Source organism: Musa acuminata, chromosome BXJ1-9 (assembly GCF_036884655.1).
Source record: "Musa acuminata AAA Group cultivar baxijiao chromosome BXJ1-9, Cavendish_Baxijiao_AAA, whole genome shotgun sequence".
Lineage (NCBI taxonomy): Eukaryota > Viridiplantae > Streptophyta > Magnoliopsida > Zingiberales > Musaceae > Musa > Musa acuminata.
Window position 1 is genome coordinate 41,617,869 of NC_088335.1, and position 24,366 is coordinate 41,642,234.

The following is a 24,366-nucleotide window of genomic DNA, read 5'->3' on the forward strand; positions in this document are numbered from 1 at the left end:
TAACACATCTAAAGTTTTTCAAACCCCAAAATCCCCATTAAACCTCCACTATGTGCCTCTTTTACAAGTAATTCTCTCATTGAACATTGAGAAACACACAACTTGTTTTCTTTAAAAAGAAAACCATCATATCTGAAAAACTTGTCAAAACCCCCTTTCTCACATGCCCCATAAACTTTCGTAAAATCATGGTCAGAATTGTATAAATCTTTAAAGTACTCAAAACCCATTAATTTTGCATCAAGTTTAGAAATTAGAGCATACCTTCTAGAAAGAGCATCGACAATCACATTTTCCTTACCTTGTTTGTACTTGATGATGTATAGAAATGATTCAATAAACTTCACCCATTTAGCATGCCTGTGGCTTTGCTTTCCTTGTCCTTTGAGATATTTCAAGGACTCATGATCAATGTATATAAAGAATTTCTTGTACCAAAGATAGTGCTGTCATGCCTCTAATACTCTTACGAAAGCGTAAAACTCCTTGTTATTTATCGGGTAGTTAAGGCTTGCTCCACTTAGCTTCTCACTAAAGAATACAATGGGTCTGCCTTCTTCCTCCAACACCTATTCCACTTGCATCACACTCAATCACAAAAGTTTCAGTAAAGTTAAGTAAAGCAAGCAAAGATACTAAACTGAGTTTGTTTTTAAGCAAGTTAAATGTATCATCTTATTCTTTACCCCCCACCTAAATCTCATATTCTTTTCGATGCATTCAATTAATAGTGCAACAATTGTAGAAAAATCCTTAATGAATCTTCTATAAAAGTTAATAAGATCATGAAAACTTCTAACATCACAAACTCTAGTGGGTTTTGGTAACTCCCTAATTATTTTTTCTTGATTAACATGTATTCCTTTATTGTTTACAACATATCCAAGAAAAATAATTTCATTAGTACAAAAAGTACATTTCTTTAGATTAATATATAATTTTTCTTTTTTAAGTACATCAAAAATAATTTTTAAATATGTTATATGCTCATCAAAACTTTTGCTATATACAAGTATATCATCAAAATAAACCACTATAAACTTTCCAATGTAAGCATGCAAAATATGGTTTATCAATCTTATGAAAGTGCTAGGTGCGTTAGTTACCAACCATTCACATAAATCATGTTTAGTTTTGAAAGCAGTTTTCTATTCATTACCCTTACGTATTCTTATCTGATGATATCCAGATTTCAAATTAATTTTTGAAAACACACAAGAACAATGCAATTCATCCAACATATCATCTAACTTAGGAATAAAATGTCAATACTTTATCGTGATTTTGTTGATGGTGCTGCAATCAACACACATTCTTTAAGATCCATCCTTTTTAGGCACCAACAGAACAAGAACTACACATTGACTCGTACTTTCTTGCACATACCCCTTTTCCATAAGCTCACTTGCTTTTAGATTTCCTTGGTCTCTTTGGGGTTGCATCTATATGCTGGCCTATTTGGTATGCTTGTACATGGAATGAAATCAATTTAATGCTCAATTTCTCTAATTGGTAGTAAACCATTATGAACTTCTTCGGGAAAGAGATCCTTATTTTCCGACAAAAGATAAACAATAACACTACGCAAACTCTTGTCAATTTTATTAGAAGCAATCAAAACGTCCTTATACATAATTACAAGTAAGGGCTGCCTTATGGTTAAGGCTTTTTTCATATTACTTATTTTTCTTTCACTCAAGCTTTCCTTGTTTTCTCTCCCCTTGTGTTTCCCAACATTCTCATTTTTACCACTCAATTCATCTTTTTCTTTTTTCTCTCTTTCTTACTCCATTTCTAAAGTTTTGGTTAACGAAGACTCAAGCTCCTCATATTATTGTTTTATGCGCATTTGGTCTTCAAAAATTATCTTTGTAGGCAAAGGTCCAAGTTGATATTTTTGTCCATGGTTCTTAAACTCATCATGTATTATCCTTAGATCATATTGTCATGGTCTCCCCAACAATATGTGACCAACATACATAGGTAGTACATCACACTAAACTTCAACCTTATATCTACCAACTGAAAAAGAAACTAACACTTGCTGATTTACTTTTACTACATCACTATCATTCAACCATTGTAACTTATAAGGTTTTGGACGTTTGATAGTAGGTAATTTTAATTTCTCCACGAGTAAGGTACTTGCTATATTTGTATAACTTCCTCTATATCATATTGTACAACTTGTTAGCAATCAAACAATGAGTATGTAACAGATTTTCATGTTGTTTACCATGTTTATCAATTTTATCTTACAAACTAAGTGTGTTGAACAACTAAATTTTCACCTTTAGTATACTTTACATCACTAGCATCATCATCTTTTCTCTCACTTTCAGATTTCACAATCACATCCCTCGTGATCATAACTCTCTTATTAGGATATTCACGTGTCACATGCTCATACCAACGGTACTTAAAGCACTTAATGTCTTTAGTTTGATTAGATTGATTCTCACCTTTACCCTTGTTGCCTAATTCATTTTTGTCTTTAGTTTTATCAATTTGAGGCTTAATAATGAGTTTATCATCCTTTTTACTCCAATTTGGTTTCCAAGAAGAACCCGAATAAGGTTTTGAATCATATCTTGTGCCTTTTCTTTTGAGTTGCCTCTCAATCTTCATGGCCACATTCACCATGTCCTCAATCTCCACATAGTATTGCAACTTCATAAGATCAGTAATGTTCTTGTTTAATCCACTTAGGAATTAAGCTATGGTAGCCTCATGGTCTTCCTCCACATTAGCCCTTATCATGGCTATCTCCATCTCCTTGTGATATTCCTCAACACTCATGGAACCTTGTGTCAAAGTTTACGATCGTTGATGTAAATCCCTATAGTAATGACTAGGGGCAAACTTTGACATAAGGTTCCATGAGTGTTGATGAATATCAAAAGGATATGAAGATAGCCATGATAAAAACTAATGTGGAGGAAGACTATGAGGCCGCCATGGCTCGATTCTTGAGAGGATTAAACAAGAACATTGCTGATCTTCTAGAGTTGCCATATTATATGGATATTTAGGACATGGTGAATGTGGCCATGAAGATTGAGAGGCAACTCAAAATAAAAGGCACAAGGTTTGATTCAAAATCTTATTTGTGTTTTTCTTCTTCTTGGAAATCGAATTAGAGTAAAAAGGATGATAAACCCATTGTTACGCCTAAAATTAATGAACATAAAGGCAAAAATGAATTAGGCAGCAATAGTAAAGGTGAGAATCAACCTAATCAAACTAGAGACATTAAGTGTTTTAAGTGCCTTAGGTAGGGACATATGACATATGAATGTCTTAATAAGAGAGTTATGATCACGAGGGATGAGATTATGGAATCTGAAAGTAAGACAAAGGAGGATGATGATGATATTCCAGCTGTAGAGGATGCTAGTGATATAAAATATGCTAAAGGTGAAAATTTGTTTGTTCAACGCAAACTTAGTTTGTAAAATAAAAATGATGAATATGGTGAACAACATGAAAATCTATTTCATACTCATTGTTTGATTGTTAACAAATTGTGTAATGTGATTGTTGATAGTGGAAGTTGTACAAATGTGGCAAGTACCTTACTCGTGGAGAAATTGAAATTACCTACTATCAAACATCCAAAATCTTACAAGTGGTTGAATGATAGTGGTACTGTAAAAGTAAATCGGTAAGTGTTGGTTTCTTTTTCAATTGGTAGATATAAGGATGAAGTTTGGTATGCTGGTCACATGTTGTTGGGGAGACCATGACAATATGATCGAAAGGTAATACATGATGAGTTTAAAAACCATTATTCTTTGAGTATGGTTGAACAAAAATATCAACTTGGACCTTTGTCTCCAAAGACAATTTTTGAAGACCAAATACACATAAAACAACAATATTTGGAGCTTGAGTCTTCATTAACCAAAACTTTGGAGAGGGAGCAAGAGAGTAAAAAAGAAAAGATGAGTTGAGTGGTAAAAATGAGGGTGTTGGGAAACACAAGGGGAGAAAACAAGGAAGACTTGAGTAAAAGAAAAATGAGTGTTTGTGTCAAAATGAGTGATGTGAAGAAAGCCTTAACCATGAGGCAGCCCTTACTTGTACTTATGTACAAGGATGTTTTGATTGCTTTTAAAGAAATTGACAAGAGTTTACCTAGTATTATTATTGATATTTTGTAGGAAAATGAGGATCTCTTTCCCGAAGAAGTTTCTAATGGTTTACCACCAATTAGAGGAATTGGGCATCAAATTGATTTTATTCTGATTGCAAGCAAACTAAACTACCCTGAAAAGACTAAGGAAATCTAAAAGCAAGTAAGTGAGCTTATGGAAAAGGGATATGTGCGAGAAAGCATGAGTCCATGTGTAGTTCCTCTTTTGCTAGTGCTTAAAAAGGATGGAGCTCGGAGAATATGTGTTGATTGCAGCAGGGTCTGTCGTACCGAGCCGTACCGCCCGGTACGGGCGGTACGTACCGGTCCGACAGGTTGTCGGTATGCGGACCGACTGTTACCGGTCCGAAAGTACTGTAGTACTGTAGCACTGTAGCATTACTACAGTACTCGGTACACCTGGGTGTACCGCTCGGTATACCGTATCGTACTGGTACCGAGCCCAGGTCGAAATACCGGTACGGTACGATATTGTGAACCTTGGATTGCAGAGCCATCAACAAAATCATGATAAAGAATAAACATCTTATTCCTAGGCTAGATGATATGTTGGATGAATTACATGGTTCTTTTGTGTTTTCAAAAATTGATTTAAAATATGGATATCATCAAATAAGAATGTGTGCCGGTGATGAATGAAAAACCGCTTTCAAAATTAAATATAGTTTATATGAATGGTTGGTGATGCCTTTTGGCTTAACTAATGCACCGAGCACTTTCATGAGATTGATGAACCATGTTTTGTGTGCTTATAATGGAAAATTTGTAGTGGTTTATTTTGATGATATACTTGTGTATGATAAAAGTTTAGATGAGCATGTAACACATTTAAAAGCTGTTTGATGTGCTTAGAAAAAAAAAGTTATATGCTAATCTAAAGAAATACACTTTTTATACTAATGAAATTACTTTTCTGGGATATGTTGTTAATGATAAAGGAATACATCTTAATCAAGAAAAAGTGAAAGTAATTCAAAACACACTAGTGTCAGTGATGTTAGAAGTTTTCATGGCCTTGCTAGCTTTTATAGAAGATTCATTAAGGATTTTTCTACAGCACCATTAATTGAATACATAAAAAAGAATATGGGATTTCGGTGGGTAAAGAACAAGATGATACTTTTAACTTGCTTAAAGATAAATTCAGTTCAGCACCTTTGCTTGCTTTACCCAACTTTGCTAAAACTTTTGAGATTGAGTGTGATACGAGTGGAATAGGTATTGGAGAAGTCTTAATGCAAGAAGGCAGACCCATTACGTTCTTTAGTGAGAAGCTAAGTGGAGCAAGTCTTACCTACCCGATATATGACAAAGAGTTTTATGGTTTGGTAAGAGTGTTAGAGACATGATAGCATTATCTTTGGTACAAGAAATTCATTATACACACCGATCGTGAGTCCTTAAAATATCTCAAAGGACAGAGAAAGCTAACTTGTAGGCTTAGCAAAATGGGCAGAGTTTATTGAATCCTTTCCGTACATCATCAAGTACAAACAAGGTAAGGAAAATGTGATTGCCATTGCTCTTTCTAGAAGGTATGTCTAATTTCTAAACTTGATGCAAAATTATTGGGTTTTGAGTATATTAAAGATTTATACAATTCTTACTATGATTTTGCTAATGTTTATGGGACGTGTGAGAAAGGGGATTTTGATAAGTTCTTGAGGCATGATGATTTTCTTTTTAAAGAAAATAAGTTGTGTGTTCCTCAATATGCAATGAGAGAATTACTTATGAGAAAGGCACATAGTGGAGGTTTAATAGGCCACTTTAGGGTTAGAAAAACTTTATATGTGTTACGTGATCATTTCTTTTGGCCATACATAAAAAGAGATATTGAGAGATTGTGTGAGAAATGCATTATTTGTAAATAAGCTAAATATACATTAATGCGTCATAAGTTACATACTCCTCTTCCTATATCTCATGAGTATTGGGGTGATATATCCATGGACTTTGTCTTGGGTTTACCTAGGTCAAAAGGAGGGAGATATTATATTTTTGTTGATGTTGACAAGTTTAGAAAAATGGTACATTTCATTCCTTGCCACAAAAAAAATGATGCAACACATGTTGCAGGGCTATTCTTCAAAGAAATTGTGAGATTACATGACATTCAAAGGACAATTATGAGTGATAGAGATGTGAAGTTCCTTAGCCACTTTTGAAAAACACTTTCAACCTAGTTGGATACAAAGTTATTGTATTCAACCACTTGTCATCCATAAATAGATGGACAAGCGGAGGTGGTAAATTGAACGTTAATAATACTTTTGAGGACCATAATTAAAAAAAAAATTAAAAAATTGGGAGGAATGTTTGTCACATATGGAGTTTGTTTATAATAGAGAGAGCATGCTACAACAAACTATTCCTCATTTGAAGTTATGTATGGGTTCAATCCATTAACTCTTTGGATGGTAAGCAAAAAGTCGATTTTGTCAAAGCATTACATGAAAGAGTTCGGACACAAATTGAAAAGAAAAATCTACAATATGAGAAACAACACAACAAAAGTCGAAAGCAAGTAGTATTTGAACCTGGTGATTGGGTTTGGGTACACGTGAGGAAGGAAAGATTTCCTAGTCAAAGAAAGTCTAAATTAATGCCAAGAGGAGATGGTCAATTTCAAGTCATTCAAAGAATCAATGACAATGCATACAAGCTGAAACTACCAATTGAGTATGACAATGCTAATGTAACCTTCAATATTTAAGATTTATTTTTATTTAATGTAGATGAAGAAGATGCTGATTTGAGGACGAATCTTTTCGAGGAAAGGAGGAATGATATGAACCAACAAGTTGATCACAATTTTGCCAAAGACCTTTTACTATTCATAGAGGACCAATGACAAGAGCTAAAGTTAAAAGGATGAAAGAAGCCTTAACTTGTTTATTGGAAGACATTTGGAAGGAGCAAACTAGTCAAGACTCGATCAAGGTTCTTGGATGCAAAAAGAGCTTAAAATGGTCAATATAATTCAAATAAGTCTAAATCATGAAGAGAAAGTTCAGCCTTGAGAGAACGATGAATTTTAGTCAATTTTGAAAAATAAAGATCATTAAGCTATGTTGGGCTATATTAGGAATTATGGGCTTATTTTATTTTAGTTTGGGTTTTATTTTGTTAAAATGAAAGATCATGTGTCTTTTGATTAGTCATAGGGAATTTCAAGGCAGACTTATAAATGGTCAACATTCATGAATTGGGAATATGAATGTCATTTAATACATTTAATGGGTTCATTCCCTTTGAACTTGGCCTTTGTCCTATATAAACAAGGTTAACTCCCTTTGTGAAGAGATAATTTTCCAGAAATATAATCATCTTTCAACACTTGTGAGTGTTTTGTTTTTATGTTCTTGCATGAACTTTGAAACTTACCATGCTTTTCTACTTGTGGCATTCAAAACCCAAAAATCTTTGTTTTCTTTTCAACTTATCAGACTTCTTAGTTTGAGATGTTTTAAGGGAATCAAAATGCTGTTCTAATCATTTTATTAATTTTTCATTGATAAAGTGATTAGAATAGTTTCTCTTACCTTAATCTTGAATAATCTGTTTTATTTCAATTCGTTGGAGGGCGACAATTTATATTCCATATATATCATAACTCTTTAGCTATTGAGGTGTATGATTGCTAAGTTGATGATTTCCATCATAACTTGGATGCCTCGAGACACTTAGGCTTAATAACATTTGATAGAAGATTCTCATTCGATAAAAGAATGCCTTAACAAAGACACTTCCTTAGCAACATGGATGAACTTACTAGTTACTACTTACATGATAAACCTCCCTGGTATATACTACTTACATGATAAACGCCCCATGCCGGCAGGTCAATTGGCGCAGTAAACCGTGATTCTCACCGCATGGAGTGTTGTGAGTCACGAGGATGACGTGGACAGACGAAGGACACATGAAAAGGCAAATTACCGCCTCCGTTCCACGTGATACAACTTGCGGTCCGATGTTTAAGATGCCAACATTCCCAACATCTCAAGTCGATTGTATCTTACTTTATGGAAGTGCAGACGCTAACATTAGGAATATTTGAGGGATACATATGTAATATTATGATTTAAAGGGGTTAAATGCGTCATTTGATCGAATGTTGCTCGAGGTTGGTAATGGGCATCAAAGTGAGAAATTACCTGGAAACTTCCAAATCGTCTTCTCGGCGAAAAAAGAGCAAAGAATCCATGGATATGGGGTATAAGTTGGCGGAGGAGGCAAAGCTACGAGGAAAGCTCCTCCGCTTCTCTGCTTGGGGTTTCCCCTGCCGCACGTTTCCCTCCCCCAGAAAAGGTAAGCGCCGAGCCCCCAAACGTCTCTTGGCTTGTCGATGGCGGGAGGGCATCTCCTTTGGGAGCCCTTTTCTTCCGATCTCGATCGGTTTGCAACCGTCAAGGGCCGCTGATGCTCATTGGACGCCCCAGGTCCCGCGGACTGGGTGTCATCTTTCCTGCGACAGCATGGCCCAATCGTCGGGGAAGTCGTCACCCAGCGGGCGGTGGGACGAGGAGTGTGGCGGCGGTCGTGGTAGCGAAGACATCTGCGGTCCCTTCGACATACCTCCCAAGAATGCGCCGGTGGAGTGCCTCAGGCGGTGGAGGGTATGCTTTTTGATTCTTGAACCCTGGGGTTGTTGGACCTCCAGGGTTTTGTGTGGTTAGCATTCTTGTCGCTTCACTGAACGTCGATGGAGGATATCCATCTTGAATCTTGAATCATGGAGTAGTTATAACCGGAGTCTTATTCTATACTGAGAGACAACTTCTTTTCTGATCTTGGATGTTGAATTGATGCCAGGATAGTTATTTTTTCTTTCTTGATGTATGGTTGAATATCAATTGAGGAATAGGGCTTAAATTCGTAGGGAAGGATTGAGTGGAATAATTGGGTACCAGGTAGATGTTGGAGGGGACAATTCCCGAACAAAATATTTTCGTTTTGCATTATTTGCTGGGAGTTAGCTACTGATGTAAAACAATGAAGAGGATTTGATTTTCCAAAAGATGTATGTATTGTGTCTTGGAAAAAGCCTTTTCTGGAGTTGTTTCAATATTACAAAGGTTCAGAATGTTCAGACAAAGCACAAAAAGTTGACAAACTTTACTGGTCATGTGAACTAAATACTCCAACTGAACAAAGAAATCATTTCTTTAAGAACCTTTTGTCTTCGGTCTTGACCTTTTTCTCCTTAATAAAATAGTTGATATGCTTAGATAAGTGTCTCATAGGAGACACTTGTCCATTGTATTTTACATTAGCACTATGTTTTGTTTCTTGGAAAAGCCTTTTCTGGAGGAATTTCACTATTACAAAGGTTGTTCGGAATGTTCAGACAAAGAACAAAAAGTTGACAAACTTTACTGGTCATGTGAACTAAATACTCCAACTTAAGAAAGAAATCATTCCTTTAAGATCCATTGTTCTTCTGCCTTGAGCTTTTTCTCCTTAACAAAATAGTTGATATTGCTTACATATGTGTCTAACAAGAGACACATGTCCACTGTATTTAACAAGGATTGCTATTTCGGGTATCAGACCCGTTTCGGTGATCTAATCGGACCGGTACATACTGGTCGGTTTCAGAGTACCATTGTCAGTACATCAGTATGTATGGATGTTTTGGAGAGGAAGAAAAAGAGGGAGAAGTGGAAGGGACGATGTAGGAAGTAGGAACTAGATTAGGAAGAAGAGGAAGAAGGAGAGGCAGCGGAGGAAGAAGGAAGAAGAAGAAGGGGAAGCGGTGGAGGAGGAAGGAAGAAGACTGAGCAGTAGAGGAGGAAGAAGCCAGGGCGGTGGAGGAGAAGGAAGAAGGGGAAATAGTGGAGGAGGAGGAAGATGGAGTGATGGAGAATGGAGTGGAGGAGGAGGAGGAGAAGGAAGAAGGAAGAAGAGGAGGAGGAGAAGAGGAGGGCGTGTACTGGAGAGACAAATAGGCTGGTGACATCCAATAGCGACAGTGGCAACGGCAATGATAATCGTCGAAGCAGCAACAACAACATTGTAAGAAATGGGGAGAAACGGGTTGCAAGTTCTAATTAGGGGTGGTGTCACATGCAATTTTAGGGTTTATTCTTTTTATATATGATTTGGAATTGACCGCTTGAAATGCGAGTGGTCCGCCTACCAGTACATACTACCTTGGTTTTTAATATAGCACAACAAACTTATCAGTAATCACCCACCTGTTTTATCAAGATAACTTATGATAGATTTAAAAACATATACTGCCAAATTAAACCAAGGATGAGCCAGTAGGGTCTCTAACACTATAAATTGTTTGTCCTGATCTAACCTGATGAGATAATTGAGCTAAAATGATTAATCCCAAATTAGTAGTAGTATACCATCAGGTCATTATAGGTCAGTCTAAATCCTTGCTCACTTCTGATGTGGGGCTAAACTGGGCTTTACATTGTTATTTGAATTCAGTAGTAGGTGAAGGGAGTGTTGAAAAAGGCTTACAATTGGGCACTTCAGAGCTCAAAGTTTACAATTGCTTTTTAATTTTAAAACTTTGAGATACATTACAAGCCAAAACGTTTTATGAGAAGAATTCTAATATGCCTAAATCTTCTAGGAAGATATAAGTGCATGTAACATGAGACTATAAATGTAAGAGCTGACTTTGGAAGATGAGATTTTATACTTATCATCTATTTTAAATCTTAAGAAAATAAAAACATTATATATAAGTATCTTGGACTAAAGAATCAGCGATATTCCCAAACTTGTTTAAGACTTTTGAGTTAAGCATGTGTCAATGAGATAGAGCATAATCATCTATAGGATAATCACCATAGTTTTATGGACAAGCTAATGTTTATGAAGTTGTTCTGCAGCATTTGGAGACGAGATAAGCTTGACCAAAAGGCTGAAAATGGTGGCAAATATAAGCTCAGTCTGTTCTCTTTTTGGATTGTAAAGGAATACTAGTTTAGGTTTTCTTTCAATATTAAAGTATGCAATTTTCAACTTCCTTTCATCCTTGGTAATTTTGTATCCTGCATCTTCATAAACTTAGTACTACAAAGTTATTCTGCCTCGCTAAATGCGGGGACATTTAGGGCCAGGAGAGGGTATATCATCAGCCATGTCTTTGATAGGTGTATTGGTGTATCTCCTGCAGTTTCGTGAACTTGGTACTAAGAAAATCAGGCTGCCTCAATGCAAATCTGGCTGCCAAAATGCCATTTTTCCCTCTGTGTCTGGCATGGGATTCCCATTATATTCATTTGCATGTTTTTTTAGGACTAGTCCTTTGATTAAATTTCAAAGATAGCAAGCTCAATTAAAGACTATCTAGTTTTCAAGGACACTAAACACATTTAGGTATGAGCAGTCTTTCATAGAACTTTATTTCTTGAGGTATAGAGAATCTGAAATTTCTGATCAATGTGGGCTGGGATCCTCTTCTATACTGGAATCTAGTGCTGGGTGAATAGAAGCCACAAATAATTAAGGCCTTTTCTTATGATATGCTATATTATCTTGTCTCTAAGAAACACATTCAACATGCTATTAAAATCCTTCAACAATCTGTTGCTTGAGTTTACTTATTTTGCAGGTATCTTTGGGGATTCTAAGGTTTTTGTTAGATCTAAATTTGAAACAAACTGATGCAAAACCGATGTTGATCTACATCTATAGATGACAATGTGCACAATGACAAATGGATTTGGCTTTGCTAACAAATTGTATTAAATATTGTGTTGGCATGTTTTGACTATCAACATACACAAGACATTCTCAGTCACAGTTTGAGTGCTATGAAGAAATCAGATACCTGTATCTTCCTCTCCTTTAACATTCTCTTCTTTGCTATTTAAATATGTTCCACTGGTACTTTGGCTGGTGCACTTTGCAGTTCATTTGTGTAAGCAATATTAATGTGCAAAGGGTGCAAGTCTGCAAGATCAAAGTCAACTTTGAGATGCGGGCAGTCGAACCACAGTTTTTTTTTTGTAGTTGTTTAATCTTTTCATTTCAGTGGTGGACAAGAAAACATTGATTCCAAAGTTTTTAGCAGGGGGAAATATTATCATGGAATTTGGGATTCTAGCTCTTAAGAGATTAGAGGAGTAGCTATCTTTTATCCTCCTCTCTCTATGGGCAATAAAAGAAAGAGTTAAAGAGGTCTCAGTTGCCTTGACCAATCACTGCAGACCAATAATTTGCTGTCTATCTCAGCATTGCAACATTGTTTGTTACAATTAGAAGTTGAATGTAGAATGCCCTAGAACTAAGAGAAGGTAGTCATTCTTTCTAATATGAAAATGACGAAGCTAATAGAAAGTACATCATATATATTCAAACCATTAAATTATTACTTGGGTTCTCATTCTGCCCCTGATGAATTTTGTGTGATCCAAAAGTTGGCCATTTAGGATTCAGGTTGAGTTGTGAGTTATCGTTGCTCATTGACAGCATCGTGATAAAACATGACAAAACATATTTCCAAATTATCTTCTATATTATGGTATCGTTGAGAGATCATGACAAAACATCAAATTATCTTCTATGTTATATTTCCAAAATTTGTGATGGATTAGTGTTCTTGGATGTCAAATAACTATATTAATATGTTTTACCATTTTTTATCTTGATAAAGCCAGATGATAGGTTCATTTCTTTTTAGATCATGGATTGATGTTCTCATAAGCCATAAATTCAATGAGCAATACATAAATACTTGTTGATTCACTAGTTGAAGAGGTTCGTCATGAGTCTCCTCTACTGATATTCCCTATCTTATATATGTAAACTTGCTGGAAGAGAACCAACTATTTTTGTACTTACCTTAGGATGAGCACATGGTTGAAGTAAGAGGGGTGGGAGAAAAGAAAGAACTGAATAGGATTTTTTTTGTAATTTTTATTTAGTTAGATAATGAACAAATATGCTTTCTTAGACTTGTTTGAATGATACTGGAAATACTTTAAGAGCTAGAGGAGAAAATAAAGCTAATACAAGTATGCAATCATCCTTCCAGTATTAGGTGGTTGATCTTGCAGGTTTCATCAATTATAATTTTTAGGATTAAGAGTTGATAGAACCTCTGGGATATGAATCAATTGGTAGTCAGCTTGTATTGCTTTTAAAATAATATAGGTTTTGTTTGTTGTTCAGCAGAGTCATTTGCATCATTATGTTCTCAAAGCATAATGACAACAATTCTTATGTTGCTTAGAACATAAAAATCATCAAAACCTACAAAGTCACATGCTTATTTTGTTTATTCCAGCCTAACCTTGACTGTCATGCATTGTCAATTCTTGTCACTGACTCACTCTTTGGTTGTGTGCATATGTGGCAGGGTATATTCCTCAATAGATATTAAGACCATGGTGTTTAATACACCGGACAAAAGCTTTCTGTGTTGCTAATTCTTTTCAGTTAATGTTTTGTCTTCTCTTTTGTGGATATTTTAAAAAACACTAGTTGGCACATGCTAGATATTCTAAATCCAACAGTGCAAAGAATGTTGGCAGCATTCTTTTATCCACTAAGTGGGATAAGGCCTTACAGTTGTGCATTTTTTTACATCATTAGGGGAGCATGTGTCATTTCAGATTCTTTCCCTTGTGTCTATTTTTGACATTATAATATCATTACCATGTTGAAGTTTTCTTATTATAACTTCTGCTTAAACAACTGTTTTCTTGATTGTGTTCAGCAAGCAGCTCTTGTGCTAAATGCTTCTCGTAGGTTTAGATATACCTTGGATTTGAGGAAGGAGGAAGAAAAGGAGCAAGTAAGGAGGAAGATCCGAGCGCATGCTCAAGTGATAAGGGTATAATTTTTGGTATAAAAGGTGCAACTTTTAGGTACTTCAAAATTTCCAGTCTGCTTATAAATTTGAACTTTTTCAGGCAGCATTCCTTTTTAAAGAGGCAGGGGAGAGGGAGAAACCAGGTTTTTGATATGTTATTGTTTTGCAAATCACTTCAGTCTTGGTTTCATATTTTCTACTATATTTTAAGTTCTACTGTGGTATGTCACCATTAATTTTAAACAATATGCATGACATCCTATGTGCGTATTTTTGCTCAAACAATTTGACACAGGAATTCCTGGAGTCCCAACACTTCCAGCTATTGGTTTTGGAATTGGACAAGAAGTTCTTACTAAAATAACCAGGGAACATGATTTTTCTGCTCTACAAGGATATGGAGGGGCAAGTAACAAGTTATGTTTCAATATTGTATCTATCCTGCCCATTATTTGAATGCATAATGTACTGCTGATTTAGGTTAAAGGACTATCAAGTTTGTTGAAGACCAATTTGGAAAAAGGAATCAGTGGAGATGAAGCTGAACTATTGCGCAGGAGGAACTACTTTGGGTCCAACACTTACCCTCGGAAGAAAGGAAGAAGTTTTTGGGTATATGCTGAACTCATTCAATATCTCAACTGTTGGAGTCAAAGTGTCCTGTTGTAAAATTCTGTACGACTTGTGCTTTAGGTTTTCCTATGGGAAGCTTGGCAAGACCTAACCCTTATCATCCTTATGATAGCTGCAGCTTTGTCATTGGTGTTAGGCATAAAGACTGAGGTGAGATTGGCCTTGTAATATTTGAAGTTTATTTACTTTTTACTTAGTTCCAATGGTATTCTAAAGCCTAAGACACCACTATTTCCTGCCAATGTTTTGCCTGGTCTTAGGTCTTTTTAATAGTATCCATAAACATGTCTTGGCTCACATAAAACCAGTTTCTGTGTTTTTTAATTTGAAGGAGCACAAAAATTCTTTTTGTACTAATGTTGCTTGGTCATAACTTGTTTTTGTGCAACATGTCATATCCTAGCAAATTGCAACAGTTTATTCCTTGCACAAGAGATGAAGTTGCTTATGCAAACAATTAACACATAGGTCTTTTGGTGAGAATTATATAATGCATGCTATGCCACATGTAGAGGACGGGCCATGATACAATGGTTAGGTTACTCCCTTTGTGACCTGGGAGAGTTTGAATCATAGAAATAACCTTTTTAAATATTTAAGGTAAGACTGCGTATATTGACCCTATCAGATCTAGACCCCGCATTGGTGGGAGCCTCGTGCATTGCCCTTTTTTTTGTTGTGCCACATGTCATATGAGAGCAATGTGTTCCATCTGCTGCATCCAAAAACTTCGAAAATACTTTTGTTAGGTTGATATCGACAATCTAAATGGCTTATTGCAGTAATCACTTGCAGCTGCCATTTTAGGTTGGTGTGTAACAAATGCTATGATCAGCCAACTTTTGGTACTCAGCTGCTGCTAATATGGCCATAATGACCACTCTAAGCCCAAAATTTACAAAATGTACTCAGTTTGATGCATGATACGTTGTAAAAAATTACAACAAGTACACTATGTGACACACGACAAATTTTTTAAATATCCTAGTTATATGTCTTGAGTCTACTTTAGATTTATCTACAGTCTAATTTTTGTTTACATTTTGAGTTATGGAGTGATTTTCATCAGTATATTAGGTGATCTTTAAAGGGTGTTGATATGTTGGGTTTGGGAGGTCTTAGGAATCAGTCTTGTTGGTTATTTGAACTCAAGACGTTTTCTGTAGATTTTTTTTTTTCCTGTATCTGAACTTATAAAGACCAGAGAGCTCCTGTAGCCAACTCATTAGAGTTTGCCCTCTAGGTAGTAGAGAATCTAGAGATATTTAGAATTGAAAAGTTATGATTTGGTCCTAGGTCTCAAATGTCAATCGAATCAATTGGCATGGACCACTAATTATCTGTTCGACCAGATGCTGGTATTGAAAGATATTGCTCAATACCATACAATATGTCATATATTATTTTTTGTTATTTTATTTAATGATACTAGGTGGTCTAATTCAGAATACCACTCGTTTACGGGTACTGCACCAGTCCTACTTACTGTAGTGGTTCTGTAGTTTGTTCCAACAGAGGCTTGTTGGGTAGTTTGTTTCTCCCTAGGCTTGTTGTGCACTAAACCTCTCTCCGGCATCACTTTGCACATCCCTCTTTCTTGCTTTCTTCTTTTTCTTCTTTTTTTCTTTCCTTCTTTCCTTTTTCTGCTTTCCGGAAAGAATACAGCAGAAGATTCTCTTATTTTCTGCCTCTTCTGGTTCTCTATCTGCTAGAAGCCATGGGAAGCAGCTGAAGGTGCTCTCTTGATCATCATAAGGGCATTTGTTTAGAGATTTAGTTCAGAGCTGACACAGATATGATCTCTCTTGTTCCTATGTCAGTTCTTCAATAACAACATGCTGGAAGAAACAAATTTGCAGCAAAAACTTTCTACTTCCGTCAACTTAGCTCTATATTGAGCAATGGTTGAGCTATCCTATATCTTTTAGATATTGTACTCCCAACAAGTTGATTTTACCATCGATGTGTGTACAACGACTATCGGTCCTTTTTCTACATAAACTGGTGTTAGAGCTAAATCTGGGAGCTGATGATATTTGTAGATCGATTCTATTTTTCAGTGGTGGGAATGTCGGTCCAGTCTCATTGAAGGACTTACAGGATTGACAATTATGCCGTGAAATATGTGTTGGAAGAATCAGGCTGAGCAAGATGGTGATTGGAACATCCAGATAATGGTCATGAACTCTAGGTGCCTTTACCATGGGTTTTCTATTAGACTTTGAAAGAATCCAAAAATGCAAGGACCAAAGTTGTAGAATGCCTGAAAGATGATGACAATGACAAACAGTGATCTTAATGCAACTGTCTATTTTTATCAATTTACTTTTGAGAAGCCAATAAACAACAGTAAGTATTATTTCTTTCTTGATCATCCCAGGATATAGATAAGGGAATATCTAATGATCTACACCTGAGGGTGGATTAGTCAATTTGCAAATGAGGGTTTGGTGATTTATTTATTTGTACTTGGTGCAAGCATCAAACTTCACCATTAGATCATTTGTGATGACAGCTTGATCATTTGTTAATCATTTCAGTGGACACAATTGGAGACTTGGAGTAAGACAAATTGTTGTAGTTTTTTTTTTTAAAAGAAAACTGTTTGATTAGCCTTGAGCCATATTGGCCCTGAAAAAGTGTCCGTTTACAAAAGAGTCAGCATCATTAACTCCCAAGATAAGAGTTGATCTTTGAGTTCTACCTAAATTAGCAAAGTTTGTGCGGCAAAATGATTGCATTTCTATTGACAAAACATAACTGTGTCACATTGAGTTGTCTGGCCAACTCCAAAATATCTGCTACGAGTGACCTAAAGCTCCATGGGACCACCCCACTCATCCTATTTAACTAATTTATCACTTCCAAAGCATCAGATTGCACCAATAAGTTCTGAAGGCATTCCTACTTGGCACACTTTAAATCTTCAAGAATGGCCATGCATTCAGCTTCTTTTATGTTGGTTCCTTCACTCGCTGTTTCTAATAATGTATCCTATACCTGCAAGAAAACACGGTGAAATGAAACATCAGATTCAATCTTGTAATCTTTCATATCCAGATTCACAGGTTTGGGGTTTTTGCTTCCCCCAAAATTCCCCTCAGGTCTATATTGGTTTAGAAAGAAATCATTAGTGATTGCGGCCACCTTACACCACAAGGAGAAAGGCTTGTTTTGAGGGTTACAAATGTTGAAATCATTACGATTAAGCCAAAGATACCTAAGTGAATTCTCAATAAGACTCCCTACTAGAATAAACTACAAATTGTTGTAGTTCTAAGCTAGGTTTATAACTTCGGTCTGTACCGGTGTACCGACCAATGGTCAATATAGTATGTACAGAGACGTATCGACAATACGCCCAAAAAAATAAAAAATAGCTCCAAAAATGTCTAAAAATAGAAAAAAAATTAGATTAGGTTTCTTAAGTTGGAAATAAATATAAATTTAGTTTAATTTTAGCAAAAATAATCTAAATTAGGAAAGAATAATGACACATCCTTTTTGGGTTTTGAGGAGTAGCTTTATGGTATGTTCTAAACCATCCTTTCATTAATATTGAATTATCTAATTGTTAGATGTTAGTGAGAATGAGTTTGAGGGATTTGAAGAAATTGAGAGAGTAATATGAGTTGGAAGAGGGGGGAGGAAAGGGCTTAAAAACCCTTTCCTATGGTTCAAACGATCAATTTGACAATTTGAAATAGGGCGATCGTAGCCCTTGATTGGTAATGGTTGAAATCCGATTGTTATCGACTGGTACAGGTCGATAACGGTCGGATTTCGACTGTTACCGCCCAGTGTAGACCCCGTATCAATCCCTTGTCAGACGATATGTATTGCCCATACCAAACGGTATAGGTCAATACTGCAAACCTTGATTTTAAGTATGATTCGTCTCATCGGTTTGGACTGGTGTATCGATTGATCGTCAGTACGGTACGTACCAATCCGTACCGACACATAGTATGGTGGGGCATATTGATAGAACGATATGTACTGCTTGTACTAGTCCCTTATTAGGCCGGTACATACCACCCATATCATGTGGTATGTTGTGGTACGATGAACCTTGGTTTTAAGTTGTATATGATATATCATTATCTATGACTTTTCTATTTATTGGTTTTTTCAATTCAGTATAATTTTCAGTGGAGTTTAGAGAATCGAGATCCATTGTTTTTCATTTTTTTTCGGTCAGATAAGAGTCTTATTATGTTTTTTTTATTAGAAGTCAGAATTTTTTAGACAAGAAAGATATGAACCTTTTTTAGCTCTGTTTATTTCCTTTTCTCCATAGGAGTTTTAAAGGACTTCAGTAATTGCTTGTATCAAACAAAGGATATGGCTTTATAGATATTTAAACTATTTGGGATTGGAAAGTCACTACCTTTCCCTTTGTTAGTAACCTTCTTTTCTTGAGTTTCTCCTTCTCCCTTCCTCACCTATTTCTTCTCTCTTTCCTTCAATTTTTACCTTAGAGGGAATGCAACAGAAAATCTATCTTGTTGTTCTCTTTCTCTTCACTCTCTGCTGGAGTTTCACAGACAACAACCAAGCACAATATCCTGTTCAGAAATGCATACAATAGAACCTATATCTCCATATTCTCTTCCTCTTTTACTTCTTTTTTTTCTGAAAAATCATAGACAACAATGATGTTTCTTATGATCACCCACATATTCAATTTCTTTGTAGTCTTAGATCAGATCTAAGTTGCTTGTATGTACACCACTTCTTGAGATCAGTCTTGCTGGAAACAATAAATCTATAGCCAAATTATGATGTTTTCTTTGATATAGCAGTATCTTGAGTGCTTAACAGTGACCAGATGAGCTCAGAAATGCCTTGAATCAACTGCAAAGCATCATCTTGCTCTGATTAGTCTACAATGGCTGTGGGGTCATTTTCAATAAATATTCCTGTTAAGTCAAACTAGCAAGGATTGGTACATTTTGGGGATGGGACCTGTGCTGGTCCATAGCTGGACCAGTATGGGTCCAGTTCGTTCCAGCATACTGAGTCTCATTATGCCTGTATATACCTGAGACAGTTGGGAAGGGAGAGGAGGGGAGCAAGAAGGGGAAGAAGGAAGAGGAAGAAGAAGAAAGGAAGAAAAAGAGGAAGAAGGAGGGGGAGGAGCAGGATGAGGTGTATTGACATATGGGTGGCGGCAATAACATGTGGGCGATGGGCGGCAGTTGGTGGAAGGATCAAGACCCCTCTTATATGAGTTGCATTGCAGCCCTAGGTAGGTAAAAAGAAGAAAAATTGTTATACAACAGACTCAGACTGAACCACTCGGTTGGGCTGACCGGTTGGTGGTTGGATCAGCAAAGACTGGTTGAACTGTATCTAACTGGTCAGTTTTGCAGTTCTTGCAAACAAGTATACTTAACAGTTATTCTCTTATGTTTGTATGGGTTGATCAATAGATATATTATTTCCACATGTTTAACTTGGTTGACACACTTCACAACAGTTATAATCCCAGATCTAGATTCAGTATAAAAGGCGCCTCACCATTTGCATCATCTCTTTGACTCTGGATAAACATAAATTTCTGTGTTGGTTATTCTTAAGCTATATAAAGCTGTCAGAATGGAGGTGCCAGGAGAGAGATTGGAAAACTAGGAAACTTGGTTTGAAACTATAAGAGATGGCATGATAAAGGCTTTTATATATAGTGACATTCTTCTTGACAGAGCCAAATTCAGGAAAAAAGGATTTATATAGACAATGCCAAATAGTTGAGCTTTGGGAATTACAAATACTAGTTGTTGTTATATGCTAATTATTCTTCAAGTTGCTTAAACAAGTTTCAGTAGTCTTTGCGATACTCTGCTAATTGCATGTTTGGATTTCCTGGTATATTTTTCCTATTATATGGTGTTGTGTTATTCATCCTGCATTCATTTTATTGTTCTTAAGTAAAAAGGTAGGTATTTATTCCTTCAGGGCATTAAAGAAGGATGGTATGATGGCGGAAGCATTGCCTTTGCTGTTATTATTGTCATACTTGTAACAGGTTTGTGATCTTTCATCTATTCTAATTTACCTTGAATGGTTAACACTAGCAAATGGATTATTGTCCTGTTTGTCTACTTTGTTCATGCCAATTGTAGCTTAGCCACCTCAGGTAAGATGTATAATCTGGACATAATACAAAATTGACAAAGGATTAGGTAATATACACCGACCCTTGGGTACCTCATGCATGTATAGGTTAATTATTTGAGTTTAAGACTACTTCCTTGTAAGTTTGAACTGCATGGTGTTCCCACTTGTTCTCCTGATGACTTTTTGCTTTCCTTGAAAGTGCATGAAACTGGTATTGTTGGCTTGAACATTTTGAACGTTCTTGTGAAGGCAACAATTTACTTGTTTTGATTGAACCAAGTTGCTTATCCAATCGAATTAGACATGAATCTAGACCCATCTTCACTCGGGCACTCGCTCAAGGTGCCTGACGCTGGGCTCAAGCGAGACCGCCTAGCTGCGCTTTGTCGAAATGCCTCGCCCAGAGGTTTTGCAAGGTGCTTGGGCCTCGCTTGAGTGCCTAGGCGAGTGCTCGAGCGCCTTTTGAAAACATTGTTATTGACTGATATGTTGACGTATGTGAGATAACTTGAATTATTTCTTGTAAAAAATCATCATTGTTAGATCATTCGTTCAGAGATTTTAGAATGGGGAAGAAAAGCAACTCCATCATTATTTGAGCAAGTGGAATTTATAATCAAATAGTTTTATTTTGTTAGTGAGAAAGACTTGGACTACCTGTGATTTCATTTTTACTGTAATTGGAACTTGTTAGGAATATGTGATATTGCTTGCGGATTTGTGTTTGAAATCAGAGAGTGCATGGCAATGTGTTGCACAAATTTTAGAGGCTTGCATCAGGAGAGGGGATCAGAGTTTCGTGTTGTGGAAACCAAAATTGGAAAGGCATGCATCAATCAAAAGAGGGCCTCATATGGGGTTCAGGAGGTTATCAATGAAATATGTATGAAGAAATTAGGAAAACATGCTAAGCATCAACTAGTAAATTAAAAATGTTCCCCATCATTGTCGTCATTATTATGGAGTGGTTGCTTGATTTAGCATCTAAACCTGTTGCTAATTTGCAGACAATGCTATCTGTTTAGTAAAATTCAATTTTGCAAAATGGAAACAGTAAGCTTGTTGGACATCTTCTAGAGTAATTAGTAAAGAACCTACGAACCCATGTAGAAAAAGAAATCTTTTTAACTTGGGGCTTTTTGTTAATCTCATTTGGCACATGTTCATGTTTCAAGGATCATCATTGGTTAAGTTGCAAGCATCTTTTAAGAAATTATTGTTTGGATTAAAAGGTTTTAATCCTATGGCTTGTTGTTGTTGTTGTTGCTGCTGTTGTTGCTGCCATTATTGTTGTATTAATAGGTCCTCATGCATTCTAAGATCAATTGTCAACTAGGTGCAATGCTTTTGTTCCTCTACAATATCAAAGTTAACCATAACACTATGAAAATTTTCTATCTTATTATGATGTGTTCTTCTTGTTTGAATAGTGTATACACAGGGAACCACTGAACGCCAGAGTACTTGCTGATGTGAAATAGTGGCCTTTGCAATACGATGGGAAGAACATTTAAAAAGACTATTTTTTGAAGAGTTTTGTTCTTTTTAGCTTTGCCTACTTTTGCAGTCCATAGATATGCAACATGCTTATTTAAAACAAAATCAAGTAATAACCATGAAAATTTGTGCAATCGACTTTGACGACATTAACCAGACAGACAAAACAATAGCACATGTTTACAAGGATGAGCTCTCCTTTTCTATTGTTCTGTGTGTCTAATATCATGTGTAGCTGAGACTTCTGAGTACACTATTGAAGTTTTCAGAGAATGGGTTCTAGAAATGATTTGTTGTTGCCTTATACAGCACTTTCGCTTCTAATTGCAGCAACTAAGCTTTTAGCTACCTTAAGAAAATTAAATATGTTGCCTAGTTGCTATCTTAGGCTACATGATTCCCTCTCAACGTGTGTTTTATGGTTTGAACTTTTAAGTTTATTTGCTTCTCTTCACAAGACCAATTTATTGTCTGAAGCAAGGTTAACATATGCTGGGAGACATATATCAAAGACTCGATGTTCCATTTCATTCTGGTGTTTTGAAAATAAGGATAGTTTTTTATATGCTTGGCATACATTAGTTCTTGTTCATAATGCTTGAGATTTGTGTCTCAATATTTTTCTTTACTGGATTTCTTATCTTATGCTAGCTGTCAGTGATTATAGACAATCACTACAATTCCAAAATTTGAATGAGGAGAAGTCGAACATACATTTGGAGGTGGGTTTCACTGCACTTGAATATTTATTTGGTTTTTTCTTCAATTTTTTGTATTTTATTTTCACGAGCTGTATAATATCCAGGTAATTAGAGGTGGCAGGAGAGTTGAAGTCTCCATTTTTGATCTTGTAGTTGGTGACATTGTTCTCCTCAAGATTGGTGATCTGGTAAGAATGCAGCAATTAATCTTTGCTTCTGGGATTCCATGTATGTTCACTTTTATTGAGATATTCTTAAACTTCTTCTAGGTTCCTGCTGAAGGAATTTTTATAAGTGGTCATTCTCTTGCAATAGATGAGTCAAGCATGACAGGGGAGAGCAAAGTTGTAAGTTCTACCTTCTCTTTTCTTTTTGTTATATGCTTATTCTGTTCTGTTAGGACCCAAAATCCCTTGTTTCATATTCTTTATAGTTAATTCCACAGAAGGATCTAGAGATAGCTCACTATCTTGGGACTTTATATAAGGATCCTTTCTTTTAATTTCTAAACAGAAATGTGAACATAAACCATCGACACATAGTATCTAGTAAGATATACTTAAATCAAACTTTTTCTTGTCCTCCTAATATGACCTACAAAATAGTTGTCTCATTTGACCATTTAAGCTATTTTATTATGTAACAAATAGTGACATCATAAAATGTTCTACATAAAATTCTGTTGGTATTAAATAAAATTTCCTCGTTATTAGCATAATGGAACTTATGGTGCCTTCTTTCAGGTTCACAAAGATCAGAAGGCACCATTTTTGATGGCTGGGTGCAAGGTTGCTGATGGTTATGGCAATATGTTGGTAAAAGTTTCATATTTAAAGTCCTTTATTTTGTTTGTGAACTTGTATTTCTAGTGTATGTTGACTTGTGCTTTTGGGAGAATATTTTTAGAAGAGAGGAGACCGAGTTTGTTTTGGATTGTAAAGCTGTTTATTTTTATGTGTGGTGGCATTCCTTTTGAAACCCCATTTCTTTGAGAGATCTGGAATAATATGTCTCTAATTATTGATTTTTGGTAAAAGTGTCGTCTACTTGTTTAAATTCATGGTTGTAGGAGCAGAATTTTAATCTAGAAGTTCAACCGTGTAGGAGAGAATGGTGGGAGGTAGAATTTTGCCTGTAATGTAACAAATCTTTATTATGAATAATTTACTCAGGTCTATCTGGATCATAAACTATAGTGGAATTATATGGTAATCTCAAGCAGAGCTTCTGTGAAAGAGTTTCTCTTTTTGGATTTGAGGTACGGTCCAGTGAGTTTGTTTCTAATGTGGAAATCATGGTGCACTGAGGGTGGTGAATCTATAATCATTGACAAGCCTGTACACAGTACCTTGCTGTCACCTCGATCTCATTCTATAACTATAACAGGTTCAATCATGATAGAAACTTAAAACTGAAAAATATCCAAAGAATGAACTTCAGAAACCTGCTCAAATACTTCCTGATTATGG

At 35.9% G+C, this 24,366-nt stretch overlaps 1 protein-coding gene across 4 annotated transcripts in view; it reads left to right on the plus strand.

The window, feature by feature from the left end:
* Positions 1-8,262: 8,262 nt before the first annotated feature.
* LOC103973187 (calcium-transporting ATPase 5, plasma membrane-type) overlaps positions 8,263-24,366 on the plus strand; it is a 32,127-nt gene continuing 16,023 nt past the window's right edge. For 2 of the 4 annotated variants that reach the window (XR_010479688.1, XM_009387689.3), the window contains exons 1-12: positions 8,263-8,470; positions 8,637-8,778; positions 13,883-13,967; positions 14,047-14,089; positions 14,242-14,351; positions 14,427-14,558; positions 14,640-14,729; positions 20,538-20,607; positions 22,848-22,918; positions 23,002-23,085; positions 23,167-23,244; positions 23,641-23,712. Coding sequence is in view for 3 of the 4 variants with exons in the window: in XM_009387689.3 (XP_009385964.2) it covers positions 8,293-8,470; positions 8,637-8,778; positions 13,883-13,967; positions 14,047-14,089; positions 14,242-14,351; positions 14,427-14,558; positions 14,640-14,729; positions 20,538-20,607; positions 22,848-22,918; positions 23,002-23,085; positions 23,167-23,244; positions 23,641-23,712 (1,155 nt within the window). In the remaining variant the exon portion in view is untranslated. Of the gene's footprint in view, positions 8,471-8,601; positions 8,779-13,850; positions 13,968-14,046; positions 14,090-14,241; positions 14,352-14,426; positions 14,559-14,639; positions 14,730-20,537; positions 20,608-22,847; positions 22,919-23,001; positions 23,086-23,166; positions 23,245-23,640; positions 23,713-24,366 lie in introns of all 4 variants that reach the window. The other 2 variants (XM_009387691.3, XM_009387690.3) reach the window with 2 other exon arrangements.